Here is a 20,034-nt window from a genome sequence, read left to right on the forward strand (position 1 = left end):
ACTCTGAAAGCAATGCCTTAAAGGCTGAAATAGGGAGTCTGGCACCCAAAGATGTCCTACCGTTAGCAAGTTCTCTGTAAGAATCAGTTCAGAGAGGTTCTCACAATCCCCAATGGCCTCAGTCACCTCACACAACCGGTTCTGGTCCACTTTCAGGATAGACAGCTGTTTCAGTTGACCTGGTACCAGGAAGACATAGCAACTGAGCTGCCAGGCCCAGGACACACTAGTGTCCAAACCACTCACACAACAGAAACAGGCCCAAGGCCCTACATGGCTACTAAAGACTCCCAGAGCCCAAGCTGATTTATCCCTACACTTGTCCCTCCCCACTTCCCAATGTACTACCTACTTGATGTTCTTTAGGAAAAATGCCAAGCACCCATGGGTATGGCCACCCATCCTCCTTGCCATCCCCACACCCTCACTCTACTCAAACTGCCCAGCTCTTTAGGATGTAAGCCAGCCTACTCAGGACCTAACTTCAGCCTCAGGTTAACCTCACCTCCTCAGAATGCCTCCAGTCTAGATAGTTTGGGCTCTCAACTAAGACAGTGTTCAGCACCTTGCCTGATACCACAGGGTTACCAATACAAGGTGTGAAGTCCTCGGGGCCCCCTGAATGCACTGACCAATGCCATCAGGCAGCCGCTGCAACAAGTTCTGGGAAAGCAGCAGGTCTGTGAGCAGAACCAGCCCACCCAGCTCCACAGGCAGTTCTTCCAGTCGGTTCTCTGATACATCCAGGCACACCAGCCGCCGCAGGTTCCCAAGCTCCTGAGGGCAGGCAGAAGGTCAGAGAGCAGCAGCCAGAGGTGGGGAGCCTGGTCCCATCCTCACTCACCGGGGGCAATGCTGACAACTGGTTCCGATCTAGCCATAGCTCCCGCAGGTTGGGCAGGGCTCCCAGAGTGTCAGGCTACAGGAGAAAGCAAGGATAGAAGAAACCAGCATAACTGTGAAGAATCTCTGCTATAGCCTGAACGGGTGACTGCCTCTACTCTATATGCCCTTCCCCCAAAGGCGCCCATCGCACCAGCACTTCCAGATCATTGCCTCCCAGATCCAGCTGTTCCAGCTTGACCAGGAAAGACAGGGACCTACAGAAAAAACAGTTGGTTTTTGGTCACAGGGCCAGGCCCCTGTAAAGCTCCACCCAGAGGAGTTTTTGGTCACAGGGCCAGGCCCCTGTAAAGTTCCACCCAGAGGAGGTGGAGGCCCAAAGCACTCACGCAGGCAGAGACTTGAGCAGGTTCTCTCGGAGCTCCAATGTTACCAGGTTGGCCAGGCTGAAAGACAGACCAGTGGCTAAAGCTGAGGAAGACAGGGGTGAGCTAAATTGTCCCCCAGACTCTTTCACCAAGCAGGTACTCACTTGCCCACATCTCCAGGCAGTGCCTGCAAAGACACGTCATTGAGGGCCAAGTGGGCTAGGCTACGCAGCTGTGTGAAGCCATCAGGGAGCCTGGGGGAAGAAGCAGATGACGGGAGATGCCAAAAGCAGGTGGGCAGGGCTATAGGTGATCCCCTATGGAGAGCTGCCACCCACCTGGACAGGGGATTCCCACTGAAATCCGCGATCTCCAGAGATTTACAGAACTTGATACTCTCAGGTATCTCAGGGATATCTGTGGGGGAAGGTCACCATGGAAAGATGCCCAGAGCCTCTAGGAGCTCCTGGGTGACCCCAGACAACCTCCTGCCTGCCCACCATTTCGGGATACATCCAGCTCCACCAACTGCATGAAGTTGGCCACTTCGGGTGGTAACCGCTGGATCTCGTTGTCGCTGAGGCCCAGCTTTCGAAGGTTCAGCAGCCGAAAGAAGGGCTGTGGGCAAGAGATGAGGTCACAGGAGACTAGACTGTACAGTGAGACTCTGACGGCAAAGAAAAGCTCCTATACACACAGGGTCCAGAGGTCTAGCCATAGTACCCCCATTTGCTGTGAGGAGAGCAAGGACATTCTTGGCACATCCTGCCACCACTACATTCAACCCTTCACTCTTGTTTCTGATTGGATACAGCTCCCATCATATGTCACCTTCAGGATTCCAGCTGCTATCTCACATTGGTTTTTGCTACCCTAGCAATGAGCAGTAAGCACTCAGCAATAACAATCAAAATTATAGTAACAAGGGCAGAAGAGCACCACAGACATACAGACCTATGTAGGGCTACAGGTACAGGATATACATATGGGTTCTCAAGATGACCACAAGACAGAGCTGTCACAGGCTCAGAACTGAGTCACGCCCTCTACAGAACCCAATCCCGAAATATAAGGTCACTCAGCCCTGTTCCTGAAGAGGAAAGGTAACACAGTCTGCTTCCTTTGGCCTCCTTTAGGGAGTGCACTTAAAAACTAACTGACCGGAAAGTACACAAGCAATCATAAGTGGCACCTCCACAAAGAACAGCAGAAATTAGGTGCTCAGCACTTTAGGAAGACAGCCCAACACACCGGATGGAAAGCAGCCAGGGCAGCGGTAAGTCCAGACCCTCACCTCCGAAGCAGCCCAACAAGCCGTATCCATAACCACAGCAGGTCCACCCCTGTCCCATCCACCTCATGAGCCCCAATGGTTGTCACTCTTCGGTTGCTTTTATGGACTGTCTGTGCGATCCCCAGAAAGTACGCGATGACCGCTGCCACCTGGTGCCTGCATGAGGTGGGGCTGGCTGGGGCGGGTCTCTGGTCAGAGAGAACCAGCAGGGCCGGGTGGAGGCTCAGTGTCCCGACAAGGGCAGACCTCGACGAAAGGCCGGGAGCGAGACCTGGGGCGGCGAGACCTGGGGCGGCAGGTGCAGCAGCCACTCACCTTGGGCAGCTCGCGCAGCTGGTTGGCGTCGAGCAGTAGTTCCTCCAAGCTGCGGCTGTAGCGGTAGATCTCTTCGGGCACGGCCTGCAGCGAACAGTGCCGCTTGTCCACCGACTCCACGTGCCGGTTGCAGCGCCACAGAGGGATGCACTTGAGCATGGTGCGGGCGAGAGGCTCGCTGGCTCCGGCGGCGCGCGGCAGGCTCGGGCCGGGGGGCGGGGCGCAGCCCGCATGAGCGCCAGGCGGAGCGGACGCGCGGGGCGGGCCGCCGGATCAGGACGGGCCGCCGCCGGGGTCGATGCTGGGCCCTGCCTGCGCTCCTAACGCGCCGCGCGTTCGGACTGCGCTCCCGGCGGAGGAACGGACAGTAGTTCTCAGGCAGTAGAGGTGCGGCGGCGGCGGTTCCGCATCCCTCCCACCCGTTCAACTCGCCGCTCTCCTGCCCACGGCGCCGCAGCCGGAACCACCACCGCTGCCCGAGACCGCCCGCGACAACCACCCCGCCGCGTAGACCGTCGGGAAGCCGAGGCTCGCTCTCGCCCCCATCAAAACTCCAGCACCCACAAACCCCCGCGGCAGGACACCTCCGAAGACCCGTAACAACTGTGCGCAAAGCTTGCTGGGACCCTTGGCCCCGCCCAGGAGCAGAGCATTATGGGGAGATGAGGGATACCAAGCTCCACCTGCAGATGTCTCCAGCGTCTCCAGCTCCATGGAAGCTCACATCAGCCTCTGAAGGCATGCGCTTGGACCCAAGACTCAGACCCTACTTTTAGGTCTGCCCCTCCCCGACCCCCATACCCTAGGGTCCTCCCAATGGCCCCCAGGCCGCTCAAGACTGGGGACCACAAGCCAGGCATGGTGCTCATGCCTGTAATCCCAACACTCAGGAAGCTGAGGCAGGAGGACTGTTACCGAGTTCGAGACCAGCCTAGGGTACAAAGTGAACTCAAGGCCTGCCTGAACTGCATAGAGATCGTCTTTTAAAAAAAAAAAAGACTGGGGACCACTACTGCCTCATCTCAGCAGTCATGTTTTATACACACCCACCCACCCACCCACCCACGCACCCAGGACCAAGGTCGGACAGAAGCATGTTCAGGACCAGCAGCATCTGCACCTTTATGCACACTATAGGCTGAGCTGGGCAGAGTGCCTGGTCCCAGGTACATCACTGGATCACTATAAAACCCAAAGGAAATGCAGAGCAAGTCCAGGAAACAGGGCCAAAGTCACGCAGAGAGGTCGCTGTTATCGAAACGCTCTTGGTCATACACTTCAGCCACCACCTTGCGGCCAGCAAACCAGCGCCCATTTAGGGCCTGGATAGCCTTGTGAGTCTCTGAGGCCATGGAAAACTCCACAAAGATCTTGACAATGATTTCTGCATCCTCCTCCTCGCCCTGCTTTTCCTGGTAGATGATGACACGGTTGACAGCACCAAACTTGCCACACTCTTCTGTCACCTCCCCCTCCAGGTCGTCATCAATGTCCTTGGGATCCACCATGTTGCGGAGAACCATCACTGTGGACTGTGTGGGAGGGGACAGCATAGAGTTGTGGACCACCTGGACTACCCCTACTCCACCCCCCACCAGGTTCTGGCTGCCCACCTCCTGCTTTCGCAGCAGCTTTTGCATGACCATGTGGCGTGCACTGCTGCCTGAGATGCTCATGTGCTCCTGCTCACTCAGCATCTCTGGCCGCTCGGATTCCGGAAACAGCTCTTCTTCTTCCTTTTCCTTCTTGGGCTCCAAAAGGCCCAGCGTTGGGGGGCTGGCTAGAATGGGGTTTACCACTCCCACAGAAGGGATGGTGACCGGAATGGGAGGACGAGCTGGGGTCACACCTGTAGCAAAACCAACCAGGTCGAGCAGTCATTCCACCCCATGACCTTGGGAAGGAGCAGAGATGGTCAGCCATGGGTAGTCTATCCTGGGCTCAAAGGGTTAGGGCTGAGCAAGTGTGGCCCAGAAAGCAGCTGAAGGAGAAAGCCTGAAGATACAGGGATGGGGTGATGGGGAGAGTTTTAGCTCACTCAGACTTACCAGTGATGACTCCAGGGGCCTGAGCAGCCATGACAGCTTGAGGCAAAGCCCCCAGTGGCTGGGCCAGGGTCAGTGCTGGGGATACCAATCCAGGTGTGGCTAAAGTACCCAGCACTGCTGCTCCAGCCACTGCTTCCTGCAACCAAAAGGCCCACCATGATCAATTCCAGTATGGCTACCTCTATCCTATATCACCTGAAAAGCCAGTCCCCAAAGCATCAGAAGGCCTATCTACCCACTATCAAACCAAGTAACTGCATCAGCCCTCACCTGAGCTGTAATCTTGGCTGTGGCTGCAGCTGCAGCTACAGCAGCAGCAGGCGGGAGGCCTCCAGGTGTGGCAGGTGTCAACAGGGGCATGGGGGGTGTGACAGCCTTGCCCACTCGCAAATACTGGCCACCCAGATCAAACAGGTTCATGGAGGACACAGCATCCTGGGATGACTGAGCCTTTTCATACTCTGTAGGGTAGGAACAGCAGTGAGAAGGGCAAGCTCCAACATCTGGTGACACCCCTCCCTTCAATACCTCAAATTTACCAATGAAGCCATAGCCTTTGTGTTTGCCAGTAGTGGGGTCCCGAGCCAGTGTGCAAGACTTGATCTTGCCAAAGGCCTCAAATACACTCTTGATGTCATCATCTGAGAGGTCCTGGTGCACAGAGGCCACATATATACGGTTGAAGGCTCGTGCCTCCTCAGCCAGCTGGTCTATGATGGGCTGGGCCTGTCCTATGTTGCTGGGCCTGCCCACCTGGAGAAGCAAGGGGATGAAAAGCATCATCAGCTCATGTCCACCCTCTACACACTTCTGTGGATGTTTTGTGTTCTGTTGGCGGATGTGCAGTGCATTCTGTGTTCTCAGCTTAAAACCCAAGACCAACTATTTTGCTCTCACCTTAATATTCCTGCCCCCCAGCATCACTGAGTTCATCTGCTCCAAAGCCAGCTGTGCAGCTTCTGGGACCTCGTACTCCACAAAGGCAAAGCCCTAGATACAGGGTAGCCCCATTAGGCCAGAAGAGTGCTGAGAGGGTAAGCCCAGAGCAGCTGGAATGGACCCAGCCTGCTCACCTTGTGCTTCATGGTGACGGAGTCCCAGGACATGTCAATGCTCTTGATGGGGCCAAAGGGGGCAAAGGCCTGGCGAATGGTATCTTCCCCTAGCTCATAGTAGATGGAGCCCACGTAGACCCGGCACATGATGGCCAGTGCCCGCTGCCGCTGAGCTGCCATCTGCAGCAGGACAGAGGAGAGAGAGCCACTGGCTTGTCAGAAAAGCAGGAGGCTCAGAAGCCCTCTCCTCTCCTGGTCCACCCACCCAGTTCTGCTGTGGGGAGGGCACCCCACAGCAGCAAAGTACAGGCTTAGCCCCTGCAGTCAGGGCACAGGGGTCAGCAGGACCCCACCCTGAGGAAGGAAAGCCAGGCCCGATGGCAGGACACAGACGGATCCCAGCCCACCCAAGTTCCAGGCAGACTATAGCCAGCAAAGCTGACAGCTGGTCAGGAGGCAGGGCTGTGTGCCCTTCCCCCCAGCCCACCCCTCCAGTCTGGAGGCCAGGCAACCCAGGCTGGGGTGGGAGATCGTCCCACCATCCCAGCCAAGTACTGCAACAGAAGAGGGAAGGAGGAACCATCCAAGCTGGAGGGACCCACTAGCATGAAGGTCAGAAGAGAGGGTGGCAGCAGACAGGGCAGCCAATGCCCAGAAGAAACCCCTGGGGAGGAGTTCAGGAGCCCAGAACAGGGCTCCCTGGAGAGAACAAGGAACAGTTGCTCATGCAGGGCTAACTCAGGCAGGGGATACTCTACACTTTCCCCATCTCAACATCCCCCACAAACACGTGTCTGGAGCCTATAGCTATAGTTGAGATCTGGCCCAAGCAAGAGCTGTTGGCCTGTTCTCCAGCAGAGAGCCCATAGGAGAAGTCTCAGGGCTCTCTGATGAGGGAGCTGTAACGCCCAGCAGGCCCAGGTGCTGGCTGTGAGCTGGACTGCAGGACCTCAGCATGTTCTCAGGAATGGGGCTCCCTCTCCTGCCACCTCACAGAAGACGTGCCAGGTAGGAAGTTCTAAAGCCCTGTATGGTGGGCTGCAGAAGACTATGGACCCCAGGGCTCTGTCCCTAACACAAACAAGGACTCCTCTTACCCTTACAAAGGTACTAGTGGCAGAGACCAGTTTACTACTTTTTGTTTTTGTTGTTAACAAGGGTTTTTACCCAGGGCCTTTGGACTGAGTTGTGTCTCCTGCACCTAAAATTTTTTTTGGTTCTATTTTTGAGACAGGTCTTGCTAGGCCTTTAAGTTGACCAGATTAGGCTCAAACTTGCAGTTTTCCTGCCTCTGCCTCTGTCTCCCAGATTTCTGGGATTATAGTTATGCATCATCACACTAAGCACCAGTTTATATCAACAGGCCTGGTACAGGCCCAGCCCTCTGCCAAAGTGTGGCCTCAAAGGAAGATCCATATCTCCTCCCAACACATGCCTCCCCATCGTGGGGTCTATGTTTCCTCACACTAGGAATTCTCAAAAGAATGGGGATGCTCCCTCCTCAAACCAAACAGGCACCAGGCCCCTATTTAGACCAAGAACCCCTGAAGGTGGAGCCATATCCTTTTCACAGTGAACTCCCCAGATATGAAGCCACATCTGTCTCTTGGGCCAAAGGTACCCAAGAGAACATTGTCTCCTTTTCAGGGCAGGGCTCCCCAACTACAGGTGAGCAAAGAGCTTTCTCTGACATTTCCCACAGCCCAGGTCTCTTAGAATGCAGACAGCTCCTTTTCAAACACACCTCCCAGAGAGGACACTAGGTGTGCCTCCCGTATAAGACATCCAGGGATGGCCCCTCTCTAGAGGCCCTTGTACATCCCTCAGTATTTCCCCAGGACAGGGCCTGGCCTCCTCAACCTGCCTGTAGGCAAGTGAGGGGCACATCCTTCCCAGATTGCTCTGCTCACTGTGGCCACAGTCACGGCCCTTGCCTCCTCCCTGGCCACATGGCCACTACCCTTTGCTGACAGCTGGGCCAGTAGCCCAAGTCTTTGCCCTTCCCTCTCTGCTCGCTTGGTTCCCAAACCCCACCCCACCCATCCATCCTCCCTCCAGGGACTGATGGGGCCACAAGTTAGGACCCCTTTCCTCAGTGGCTGACCCCAACCCAAGAGCCCAGGCAGCCTGTAGACTGACAGAGCAGGTGGCCCGCAGGTGCACACCCTATGCAGGGTGTCAAGGGCGCAGTCGAGCCTGGCATTGGCAGCTACCCTCCCTGGCTGGCTGCCACGGCTGCCCTCCGCAGTTACCTGGCCGTTAGTTTTAAGGCGGGCCCTCAGAGCAGGTGGAGGCCTCCCCAGGGGCGGTCCCGGGGTGGGTGCCCACACCACTGGCCCCGCCATGCCTGACGCTCTGCAGCGCTCGTCCAGAGCTGGCGGGCAGGGCCAGCCAGGGGAGCAAGGTCCCCAGCAGTGGGCTGCACTGCCCCCCTCTAGCCCTGACTAAGGACATGAGCCCCAGAAGAAGTGAGCATTTCTATTGACCGATTGCAAAGGTGAGAGAGGATCTCCAAAGCCCATTGTCACTGCTGCCATCTGAAAGACAGTAAAGACAGAGTTCAGTCTGTTGGAGCCGAGCAGTCTCCCGCTCTCGTCAACACCTCACGCAGACAGCGGCAAGGCCCGGAGTCCCCGCCCTGCCTTCCCACACTGCGGCCGAGTGTTGGCTGCTGGCACCTGCCCAGGGGGGCCTCAGAGCCCCAGGTGCCTATCCTGCAGCCTTTGCAGCAGGGCTGGCCAGGGCACAAGGAAGGGCGGGACAAATGGAGAATAGTGAGCAACCAGGACATCTCCTGGCAACATGAATGTCTAGGGGCTGGGCCAGGGCTGGGGGCTCAAGGCCCAGGAGCCTGTTAGCTTCACACAGGCCTCTCCTCACACAGATGTCCAAGCCTCTGGCCTGGAGTAGGGCCTAGGAGAAGCTTCCCCAGACTGTTCCCTTCATCCTAGGCCCCAGCCCACATGCTCTGGACTTACATCAGGGTGGGAGGCTGACCATGGGGACAGAGAGAAACACACCCTACATGCTGCCACCACAGCTGTGCACAGCCTGGGGGACAAGGGCATGGGGGAGACCCAAAGGCAATAGTGGAAACATCAAGAAGGGTAATGGGCAAAGTTACAGAGAAGCAATGGGAAAGGGAATGGAGAAGGGGCCACAGCAAGTAACAAGCAGGGAAGGCTGGGCCACTCGTGTCTCAGGGAGGACCCGGGGGTCCTAAGAATGAGTCCTTGAGAATCTGAGAGTCATAACACCTTCTGGGGATGGCCACAGGCACAGAAGGAGGAAGAGAAGGAAAAGGAGGAGATGGTGGAAGTGGGGAGGGGCAATGGAGGATTTCCGGCCCAGGCAGGGTGGGACATCCTCCAGCAGAACCAGGCCATTGAGGCGGTGGTGGTGGTGACAGCGATAGGAAGGAGGTAGGACTCACCTGCAGGTTAGTAAGCTGCTGCTGCTGGTGCGCGATGGTCTGCTTCACTAGCACACTCTTGATGCTCTGCTCCATGGCATACTTCTTGGCCTGCAAAAAACAGTAGTGAGGAGCACTGGCGGGCCAGCCTGTAGGGATGTGGCCTGCCCCCACTGATCCTAGCTCAGCAGCCACACGCACAGTGCCCAGAAGTCATGTTCTCACCTTCTGGAGGGCCTCCTGCTGCTCAGGCGTCAGAGGAGGCAGTCCCAGCTTGGCAGCTGTGCTCTGCCCATTCTCCATCTTGATGGAATCTGTGCCCTGGTGAAGAGAGAATAGGGAAGTTGTTCAGCAGCAACCTCAAAGTCTCCTGCACATGACCCCAGAAATCTCATACCCATCTCCCTAGTCTCTTCTCAGAGAGGAACAGGCGCCAGATAAGACTATTTCCTACCTGGCTTGAATGCATGCCTGGGCTTTCCATATTACTGTCCTCATTCAAAGCCTGACTCCCTAGAGGCCATAGGTGGGACACAGACTGAGGAAGGAACACACCTTGGGGGCCTGGGCCAGCTTGAGGCAGTTGTGGGCCCCAGGCCACAACAGCCTCCTCAGAAGCCAAGACAGAGAACAGGTGGCAGGAATCTAGACCCTTATTGCCAGCCTGATTCCACAATCTACTCTACCCCATGCTGCCTGGGGTTGGGGTGGGACAGGACAACCAGCCTGGACATATGGGGCTCCTTACTCCTAGGCCACCTTGCATCTCAACCACTGGGCTCCCTCACAACCTCTGCTATGGACAGAGGATGGCTTCTTTTAGGGTTCAGAGGCTACCCATGGATCAAATATGGTCACAGGACCTCTCTTCCAACAGTGCCCATCCTTTATCTTTGCATATACTGTGTAAACCTCCCAATGTACCTGCATACTCACCCAGGCAACATAAGCTATACAGAGGGCTCCAGCTGATCTCTACGAAACTCTACAGGTTGTGACCAAGCTCCCTAGGGAAGCCAGAAGAGCAGCCCTAGAATGCCTGCAGGTCAGGAGGTACCTGGGCAGAGTAGGCTTGCCACAGTGGCTATAGCTCAAATGGAAGCTACCAGAATTATGTTTGCATTCTTTCTGTCAAAGCTGTTTCCAAACATTTTGCAAGACAAACAACACAACCACGTAGCAGGAAAAAAATACAGCATGAGAGCTGGCAGAGCCCACCTGCCTACTAGCTCAAAGATCACCAGGAATCCTTCTAGGCTTCCAGACATGGCTTTATAAGAGATGGTAGAGGAAAAAGGAAGGGTCCTAACACAGGAGTGAAAACAAGGACAGTGACACAAAGGAGGCAGGCAGTGATCAGTTGATTCAAACCCTAAGAACTCCATCCTATCACCCAAGTGCTGGGTTTCCAGCCCACGGTCAGAGGGCACAAAGTCTAAAAGGGCCCACCCTGATAATAGTCTGGCTCACACTAAGCCTATCTATCCTCCTAGCTGGCTCAAAGCTCTACCCTTCCTTAGTAGGAGGGGGCCAGAGACCAAGATGGGGACGCTGGTGCAGGCTGTCACCATGGAAATCAATGCCAGTACCCTGCAACCCCCTTGAAACTGTTCAATCTCCTCTTTGTCTTAGTAAACAAAAGGCCCTTCTCCCACCAATGGCTGCTGGATAGCCAGTCAGGGCTGGGAGCCTCAGCCCTCACAGCTTCTCAGGATCCAAGCTGTACACTATGTTCCTGTCCACTACTCCCACCCCCTAAAGGGTGCCTGAGGCCAAGAGAAGGGTCTAGTCCCAACAGGCTGCCAGGCTATCTTGTGAAGGCCAGCTAGGACCCTCTGGAGGCATTGCAGTGAAGAAGCACAAAGAACCCATCACCCATTGACAAAAGCTCAGCTCCTCTTCCCAGAGAGCTCGTTCTCATGGTCTGTGACTAGAGAAAAAGATCTATCCATACTCACTCTAAAGTCTGTGGCACAGAAAAGGTGGAGGCCTGAGTCCCCATTAACACTTGTGCTTTTAGTGGGTATGCTGTTCTGTTCTATTATTTAAGTTAAAGGAAAATTAACATGAAAATCTGCATTTCTGAGTCTAAAAAAATGCTGCCCATTGTAGAACAGCAGGCCCCATCTATTCTGATATCAAAAGCAAGTATGGCCAAGGTCAGGCCCCAGTGCCTCCAACTGGTCAGTCCATTGCCAAGCCCTGCCTAGGGCCTAGGACAGAAAGAGCTCACAGGGGTGAGGCCAGGACAGAAGCAGAATGGGGAGGGAGCAGGAGAGGCACAGGGCTAAGCCTTAGGTCTTGCGAGGCACTGTCAGCCCAGAAGACAGAGAAGGGTCTCTGGGGTCCTCTCCACCTGCCCCGGCCAGGCCTCTATGGCAGGCAGGCGGGCAGACAGTTGGGCCTGAGGGAGAGGATGTTTAAGGTCAGTACCTGTGGAGGTTTCCATTTGTCTCCCGCTGCCACCACTGCCGCCGCTGCCGCCGCTGCTGGCTCGGACCCCCCTCCTTGCTGGCCATTGACTTGCTGTAGGCAGGAAGGAGATGTTGTAACCGACAGTCACGTGGATGTCATCACTCAAGACCCTCTCTCCTCCAAGTTAAGTAAGGGATGAGCTCCACAGTCAAGCAAGGGAGGACAGGTACAAGAAGGACCTAGCTCCAGCATGGCTCCTGAATAGTCCCAGCATACCTTATACTGCCTACTCCTCAAACCCACCAAGATATTGGCAGCTGTCCAGGGCTCTGCCAAAAAAGCACAGTGGCATTTGGACCTGGCAGCAAGTCCTTGAAAATGGACAGCATAGAGCAGGCAGTGGTCCTGCTTCAACCAAGGAAAACCACCTTCTCCTGCTAACAGATTGAACCAGCCTGGATGAGCAGGAGGCCAGGTGGCTGTCCCCTGGAAACCCTCCTAAGGCAGCAAGGGCACCTTGTCAGAACCCTGCACACACCTGGGGCCAGCCCTTAACTCAGCATTAGTCGTGGTTCTTCCATAGGCTCTGGTCAAATCCAGGCCTCCTTCCCCCGACAATCAAGCTGCTCAGGGCTTCCTGACTCCTGGGAAGCAAAGCCTGGTCCTTTGTACCAGATAGGACCTACACTAAGAAGATGCAGAGAACAGTTGTCAGAGCCAGCTTCCAGAATGCAGGTCCTGTCATGTCCTATTGGGGTGACAAGGGCAAAGTCAGGCCTCAGGCAGGAGGTGGACAATGTCATAGGGGTGGGAAGATTTGGCAGAAGGACCCTGAGACCTATTCTACCCTCTCAGAGACTATACAGCAGTAACAGGGCAGAATATGCTCCCTCTTCCAGCTCAGGAATAAGATTCACAATACCTAAGTGCATGTGGGAAGGCCATGCCATACCTGGGGCCACATGGACAATCCCAGAGAAGGGCTGATTTGGCCAGCACATCTCTCTCAGGTTTCAGCCCTCTAGAGAAAGCAGAGGAGCATAGCCCAGCACACTGAAAATGAAGCCAATAGGCGGGTGGCTGGTTTTGCCTGGAGCTACTTCAAATGCAAATGCTTCCTGCATAGGTAAGTTCTTGCCCAGCTCAGCCCCCACTACTGCTTGGATATCCAGATACACAAAGGAAAGGGGAGGTTTTTGTCAGCCCCATCTGCAGAACAAAGGCTGCTTCTCAATACTCACAGGAAGAGAGCCTTAAGAACCTATGGACAGAGTGAACGTAAGGTACACAAGTAACCCCCTGCTTTCCCAAACTACTGTGCTAGCCAATACAAGGACCAAGGCAATGCTGAGCAGGACATAGCTCAGATGGGACTTCTTGGGAAACCCAGTGCACTGATAAGACACTATGCAAGCCATTCTTGGCTCTCCATGCAACACAGGTAGTAGGGAGATCTCAGTCATTCTGAACCTAGAATTCTGTTCTAGTCACTAGGAGAGCTGGGCACGGAGGCACATACCTTAATCCCAGTGCTCAGGAGGCTGAGGCAGGAGGATTACCACAAATTCGAGGCCAGCCTGGGCTATGCAGTCAGTTCAAGGCCAGCTTGAACTACGTATTAAGATCCTGTCATCACTTCGGAGGCTGAGGCAGGAGAATCATCTGGAGTTTGAGGCCAATCTGGGCCACATAGTGAGTTCAAGGACAACCCGAACTGCATGGCAAGACGCTATCTCAAAAAACAAAACAAAACAAAATCTCCCAAAATACAGTCACCAGGAAGCCAGCCATGGTTGTACACGCCTGTAATCCCAGCACTTGGGAAATGGAGAAAGGAGGATCATCGTGAGTTCCGGGCCAGCATGGGCTACAAAGGCAAGTTCATAGTGAAACCTTGCCTCAAAAACAAAAGTAAAAACAGAACAATCACTAGGAGAACCTGGAGAAAGCTGTCATTTATTGTCAGGGCTAGTCACATGCTGTCATCTCTATGAAAACGTCAGGCTCCGTGGTCACAGTGTTCCCTAGCACAAGGCAGCAACGCAAAAGGTAAGAAGCCTTCTTTGAGGGATGGAAATACTAGCTCTGCCTCTCAAAAGCCCAAAACAAACAGGGCTGCTTCCATTAGAAGACATTAAAAGTTAAGTAACTTAGGACAAATAACAAGGTATCTTGGCCTTGGGTCCTTAGCCATAAGAGGGATGAACAGACATCCAGAGCTGTGTGAAGATTTACTAAACCATTCTCCATGAAATACATTAGGAATACTGCACATGGAAAGCAAGCTATAGGTTCTAGCAGTGAGCACTGTTAATAACATCAACACTGGCTGAGCATGGTGGCACATGCCTATAATCTCTCTACTTGTGGAGCTGAGGGAGGAGGAATGCTGTGAGTTCAAGGGCAGCCTAAATTAGGGACAGAGCAAAACCCTGTTTCAAAAATTTTGAACAAAAACAACCATTAAATAAATAACATGAGCATCAGACCCCTAGAGTAGAGATCACTGTAGGACATTTCCATCTGTTCATATCTGTTCACATCGCACAATGCTATGTCATCAGGCTCTATCTGAGGACTGGCGGACACAGCAAAAACAAGGAAGAGAGAAGCATAACTCAAGAGCCTCAGTCAACTGCTGGCAGACAAACAATGTACCAAATGACACCTAGGACGATTTCTGTAGCTAGAAATGCTATAAAAATAAAAGATCGGATGAGGAGTGACTATGAAGCATACTAAAATCTTGGCAGTCGAGCTGGGCATGGTGGCTCATGCCTGTAATCCCAGCACTCGGGAGGCTGAGGCAGGAGGGTTGTTGTGAGTTTGAGACCAGCCTGGGCTATAAAGTGAGCTCAAGGCCCACCTGAACTGCATAGCGAGACCCTGTCTCAAAGACAAAAAAAAAAAAAAAAATCTTGGCAGCCAGGTAGGGCTCTTTAAGAGGTGACATGAAGGTTGGTACCTTCAGAAGAAAGTGATCGTTTCCATCAGGATGGGAGAAGAAAACCAAGGATCACAGTCCTTGAGTGGCTGCAGTCAGAGAAGGAATGTCTGGAGCAATGAATCAAAGACACAACATAATGAAGACTGATTCCCTCCTGGGAAGAGAACTACTGCCTTTTTCCTGCATCTACCAGGCAGAAGGGAAGTCCAAAGAAAAGGAGGCCCTTCCATATCTTCCTGGATATATTCCCATCCAACCTATGTCAACCAAGTTGAGTCACTGCATTTGTCTTTCCACAAGAGCTGAAGTATCATGACACCGACAACAGGAAACAGTGTTTCACTAGCCCAATGGGAAAAGTAGGGAAAAGACAACCTTTCTAAAAAGCTTTCCACTCAAAAGATTGAGGGCTATCTTGCTTAGTAGTACAGTATGCTCAGCACATGCAAGGGCTTGGGTTCAAACTTTACAAAAAAGAGATTAAAAGAGGAACGTATCAGAGCTCAAAACCTGCTGCAGCAAGCCTGGTGGTTTGTTTGTTTGTTTTGAGGCAGTGTCTTACTATGTAGTTCAGGCTGACCTCTAACTCACTATGTAGCCCAGGCTAGCCTGGAACTCTCAATTCTCCAGCCTCAGCCTCCCATGTGCTGGGACCATGCCCAGCTAAACCTGGTCTTTAAAGTTAAGAATATGTACTAACCTTGATAAGACGTGCATGACAATGAACACCCCATTAAAAACTTCAGCTAATGGGGTGAGTCCTACTGCCCATGCTCATCTCAGTAATGACAACTGTTTGGCAACGCACCACAACAGCTGAGCCCCTGCTCACCCCTTTGTCCCCAACAGCTTTGGGGCAATGCTCTGCAGATACTTGGAAGATGAGGCACATTCACTCTCCTCCTGTGCCTTTCCAAGTGTCCCATTGTTTTTTTGTCTTTTTCCTTTTTATCGGTACTGGGGATCGAACTCATGACTGCCTGATTGCAAGGCAGGCGCTTATGCCGCTGAGCTAAATCCCCAGCCCCCTGAGTGTCCCATTCTTGTCTATGAGCCTCCCTCTCCTTCACCTTCGACTGCCACCTGGAGACATTCACCAAATTTTTAACCCTCTGGCTCCCCATTCACAAAGATTGCTCCTGTGGCTTCAAGAAGCAGCAGGGCAAAATAAAAAATTAGTCATAGCATAAAGGTCACACGAGGGGCAGTACCTTAAAAGCTAGGAAATAGTTGTGTAAGTATCCCTTTCTCCTGAGAATAGCCTTCTGCCCCAGTGGAGCAGGTCCAAGCCTCAGCTCACACGCTGGCAATGGCAGTCCAAGTGCACTCCTTGTCCCTATTTACGGGCCTAACCTCCAGCCACCTGCCCAAACTGTCTTTTCAAACAGACCTTATCCCATTCTCTGGGTGTGGGCTGGGGGGGGGGGAGAGCGAGCTGCAAACGGCTAGGTCCAGGAGGTGATTCCCAAGCTAAATAGGAGGTAAATAGGTTGGGATGTTATGCATAGGTACTAATCACTGCCTGTAAATTCCCAGCTTGCCTTGCCTAAAAAGTGGGCGCTAAGCAAAGAAGAGGAGGGATTCCTTCCTCTGGGTGCCCACAGCGCCCTTAGCCCAGCAGGCGCCTAGCACAAGGTACACCAAAGAGGGAAGTGATCTCTGGTGCCCACCAGGCTCCCAACCAAGACAAGAACTGCCCCTAACTACTTCCCCACTGTTTCTCAAAATCATCCCACAGCGTTTGGCACAGGGCAAATGCGAGAGAGACGTTTACTCTCATTTGTGGAGTAACAGGACAGGGTTATGAGCTTCCTTGCAGAATATCGGCGAAGACCAATTACAGAGGCTGGAACTGAGCCGTCACCCGACCTCTCCAGGCTACAGAACCGCCCCTTCCGCTCCCACTAACTGGAAGCACACTGGGGAGTGGGCAGCAGATGCCATCTTCCCTGGATGCCATCAGCAACAGAACAGCGGGCTCACCCCTAGCAACAGAGCCAGGCTAATCCTGCCGCCTGCCGGAAGCTGGAGTCCACGGGCCGGAAGCTGCGGCCGGGCCAAGACCGAACCGCCCCACCCCCGTCCTCCGGCCGCGAGGGTATCCGCGGGGGGCTTCAGAAAACAGCCGCCCCCCGGGCGCCTTCCACAATCCAGCCCGGACGAAGACATGTTCCCACCAGCTGAAGGCCGTCTATGGGCACTGGGGGGTCACTTACAAGAGCTATGGTTGCCGTCGCCATCTTGCGTCCGTCGCAGCCGCTGAGCGCGCCACACGCTCCAGCGTCCTCCGTAGTCTCGCGCGATCGAGCAGCCAACAGAGCAACTCTCGCGATAAAACCCCTCCCCACCACCACCACTAGAGACGCAGAAGGAGAGGAACGCGCTTCCGGGGCGGGGCAAATCAGAGTTCGGAGTAGGGATTGGCGAACTAGAGCTCGGATTTGGGGGGACCCAGGTTTGAGGACTAAGGTAGGATGGAGCAGGTTAGTAGGATTATGCGCACCCGGGGATCTATACCCGCAAGACCTCCAGCGTTCTTCGGCTCGCACATTTGCGTCATCTCCCGCTGGGGTAGTGCTCTATTTCTCTACGGACAGACTTAGGCGTGTTTGCTCGCTGTTACCAAGGAGACGAGAAGAGCTGCCCTCTCAGGCCGAGGGAGTCTGTGTAGACTGCTAAGCCAGGTAACAAAAGTACCACATCAGGCCGCACCTTAGATTTCACGATACATTTTTTTCGAGAAGGTATTATATTTATTTTCTCTCACAGAAAAGCTTCTGTGAGAGACGGAAGGGGTCGGAAGTGGTGACACGTGCCTGTAATCCCAGCACTCGGAGGCTGAGGCAGGAAGATTGCTGTGAGTTTGAGGCCAGCCTGGGTTACAAAGTGAGTTCTAGGTCGGCCTGAACTGTATAGTGAAACTCTGTCTCAAAAAGACAAACAAAACAAAACAAACCAGACAGAAGGAGTTCCTAATGGGTGGATAGGAGATGCAACGTCGTTGCGTTGTAACCTCTCTAAAGGTAGGAGACCTTATTTAATTGGCGGCATGTTCATCTTTCTCGTTATTCGTAAGTGTCTCTTAGTACAGATGCTTTTTAAGTTAGGTGGCATTCAGTTGATGGACCTGTAATCTGAAACAGCTCGTGAGCCAGTGATCTTGTGTGAACACTATGCACAAAGGTCCATTTAGGCCTTGAGCTATATTTAAAAGCTCGGGGTGTCCATCCACGTCGTGCAAGGAGCTGCCCCAACATTTGCCATGGGCTGTACCCACTCCCAAGATCTCAACTCAGTTATCCACCTGAAAGGAACACCTCTGTAAGCTCAGGCATCTTCATTTCTTGAGGTAATGAAGTATCTTCCCAGGCTAGGCAGGTCTCTTTGCAATCTTGAAAAAGTTAGTAAGTTGAATGTAGACACATCTAATAAAATAGGCCAGAATATTTTCCTCCTCTCCCTCCTGAAACTCCTCCAAAATGACAGGAAAGGAGATTTGCAAGGGCTAAGCCTATGAATGCAGGAAAGTAGATTATCTTGGAGTTATAGAACTGGACAGTAAAGCAGCTTAAGCCCATTAAGCTGTGGATGTTAGTGTCTGAGGATCCTGTGAAAGTCTGCTTGGAAAGCAGAACATCCCAGACCTCTGATCCCACTACAGGGACTAACAAGCACTGCCCCACCAGCAGTAGCTGGGATGTGAGTTCCAGAAGAGGACACTGAGGCTTTACCCCAATTCAAAAGTGGAGCAGTAAGCAAGAGTCCTTTGCCTTTCCCTTGTCTCCACCAATCCTATCCCCAGAGCCTGGCCTCCTACATGTTCTATCCAGGTTCTTCTGAGACAAGGGTTTTCGTGCCTCAGCAGCTCCCAGCTCTAAAGACTGGCAGCAACGGCCTAGTAGAATGGTCCAGCCAGACCCCAGAGTCTCAATTAACCACGCAATAAACCCCAGTCAAAAGAACAGCCCATATTAAGCACAGCTGGACAGCTCAGGATCACCAGGTACAACAGGATGAGGAAACAAGCTTCAAAAGGAACTGAGCCAAAACAAAAAAAACCCAGAGGAAAAAAAGTAAAATACAATCCTTAGAGATATTAGAGATTTTGCACCCAAAAGATAAGAACACTTACAGAGAAAGCATATTAATCAAGCAAGAGTCCAAAAGGAAAATTTGAGGAAAATGAACAATTCAGTAGGCTTGCAAAGTAACATTGGAATCTTCTAGAACACATAAAAATAAATCCATACGGGTAGAAAACAGAAACTGCAATAATCACACTGTTCAGTACTCTCCTTTGCTTAGGAGCCACCTGGCCCATCAGAGCCTCTATAGTGGAGGGGATGGCTCAGCTGGGTGTTATCACCAGCAGGGGCTGCCCCAGGGTGCCCCTTGGTAGCAGTTCCCAAGTAGATAGTGATATGTAACACTACACTTACATACTTGGAGCCTGGCATCATCTGTGCTCATCACCCCAGAGTTCAGAATTTAGAGTTCTCATCCTTACAGCAACACTGCAGAGGGACTACCCTCAGTATTCGCAATAAGGAGTAGCAGGGTCAGCTGTGGTCATACCTCAGGGAACACAGATCAGCTCTAGAGCTTGCGCCCTTAATCACATGATTGCATCCCTCAAAAGGTAAGTCCTATGTTGCAAATTCAGAAAATAAGGGAAGCAACAACAACAAAAATGAAAATGTCTTTCTGGATAATGAATAAAAGAGTCACTGAAAATTTCCACTGGAACAAAGAAAAAATTGAGAAACAGTGAGAAAGAGCTCATAGGTAAAAGATCAAATTCAGAGAGGAATGGGGGTTCCAGAAGAAAATGGCATTGGGGGCTGGGGATTTAGCTCAGCGGCATAAGCGCCTGCCTTGCAAGTAGGCAGTCGTGAGTTCGATCCCTGGTACCGATAAAAAGGAAAAAGACAAAAAAAAAAAAAAAAAAGGCATTGACAGTCGTATCCTGAGGAAGAAATTATTTTCAAAGAAGTCAAGCTTTTTTTTTTTTTTTTTTTTAGTGATAGTGGTATTGAGTAAACTCAGGGCCTTTGTACTGAGCTACATCCCAAGTCCTGTATTACTTGTTTTCAGACAGTGTTGCATTAAATTGCCCAAGAGGAACTCAAAATTGTGATCCTCCTGCCTCAGACTCCCAAAGTGCTGAGATTATAGGCATAGAACCAAGTTTCTTGTACCTTGCTACCCTTTTAAGCATATGAGATTAGGATAGACATGAAGGCAAAGACTTTGTAATCTTTCATGCTTCCTCTCCTAGTCTCCTTGGAGGATATTCCTTCTGACTTGGGGAGAGTAAAGAGAGAAAAGCACAGATCC

General features: G+C 52.7%; 2 protein-coding genes across 15 annotated transcripts in view; both read right to left on the minus strand.

The window, feature by feature from the left end:
• Scrib (scribble planar cell polarity protein) overlaps positions 1 to 3,364 on the minus strand; it is a 20,285-nt gene extending 16,921 nt beyond the window's left edge. For 3 of the 12 annotated variants that reach the window (XM_063231197.1, XM_003463673.5, XM_013145730.3), the window contains exons 1-9: positions 2,821 to 3,359; positions 1,712 to 1,829; positions 1,550 to 1,628; positions 1,376 to 1,465; positions 1,233 to 1,289; positions 1,037 to 1,100; positions 845 to 919; positions 633 to 777; positions 61 to 179 (exon numbers count right to left, since the gene is read on the minus strand). In XM_063231197.1, coding sequence (XP_063087267.1) covers positions 61 to 179; positions 633 to 777; positions 845 to 919; positions 1,037 to 1,100; positions 1,233 to 1,289; positions 1,376 to 1,465; positions 1,550 to 1,628; positions 1,712 to 1,829; positions 2,821 to 2,979 — 906 coding nt within the window. In that variant the 5' untranslated portion in view covers positions 2,980 to 3,359. Of the gene's footprint in view, positions 1 to 60; positions 180 to 632; positions 778 to 844; positions 920 to 1,036; positions 1,101 to 1,232; positions 1,290 to 1,375; positions 1,466 to 1,549; positions 1,629 to 1,711; positions 1,830 to 2,820 lie in introns of all 12 variants that reach the window. The other 9 variants (XM_013145733.3, XM_013145726.3, XM_023562355.2 and 6 more) reach the window with 7 other exon arrangements.
• Positions 3,365 to 3,917: 553 nt separating this feature from the next.
• Positions 3,918 to 17,065, minus strand: Puf60 (poly(U) binding splicing factor 60). Of its 3 annotated transcripts, none has more exons than XM_003463676.4 (12): positions 16,914 to 17,065; positions 11,769 to 11,861; positions 9,561 to 9,656; positions 9,357 to 9,446; positions 8,410 to 8,460; positions 5,942 to 6,103; positions 5,766 to 5,858; positions 5,408 to 5,621; positions 5,139 to 5,329; positions 4,869 to 5,004; positions 4,434 to 4,669; positions 3,918 to 4,352 (listed from the first exon to the last, which is right to left on the minus strand). In XM_003463676.4, the coding sequence occupies exons 1-12, from the start codon at positions 16,935 to 16,937 to the stop codon at positions 4,053 to 4,055; spliced, it is 1,686 nt and encodes a 561-aa protein (XP_003463724.2). In that variant the 5' UTR covers positions 16,938 to 17,065; the 3' UTR covers positions 3,918 to 4,052. The 3 variants fall into 3 exon arrangements, with proteins under 3 accessions (XP_003463724.2, XP_063087276.1, XP_063087277.1); XM_063231206.1 differs by lacking the exon at positions 16,914 to 17,065 and adding an exon at positions 12,289 to 12,414; XM_063231207.1 differs by lacking the exon at positions 8,410 to 8,460.
• Between the last annotated feature and the right edge of the window lie 2,969 nt (positions 17,066 to 20,034).

The sequence above is a fragment of the Cavia porcellus genome, unplaced genomic scaffold (assembly GCF_034190915.1).
Source record: "Cavia porcellus strain 051 isolate PalLab524CR breed Dunkin Hartley unplaced genomic scaffold, mCavPor4.1 scaffold_19, whole genome shotgun sequence".
NCBI classification, from domain to species: domain Eukaryota; kingdom Metazoa; phylum Chordata; class Mammalia; order Rodentia; family Caviidae; genus Cavia; species Cavia porcellus.

Bases quoted from the DNA above. Each gene is read 5' to 3' on its own strand.
- Puf60 (XM_003463676.4), bottom strand. From the start codon at position 16,937: ATGGCGACGGCAACCATAGCTCTT. The intron at 5,330-5,407 runs GTAAATTTGAGG...CCTACCCTACAG, and splicing joins CAAAGGCTATGGCTTCATTG to AGTATGAAAAGGCTCAGTCA. The intron at 5,005-5,138 runs GTGAGGGCTGAT...TTTTGGTTGCAG, and splicing joins CAGCCAAGATTACAGCTCAG to GAAGCAGTGGCTGGAGCAGC.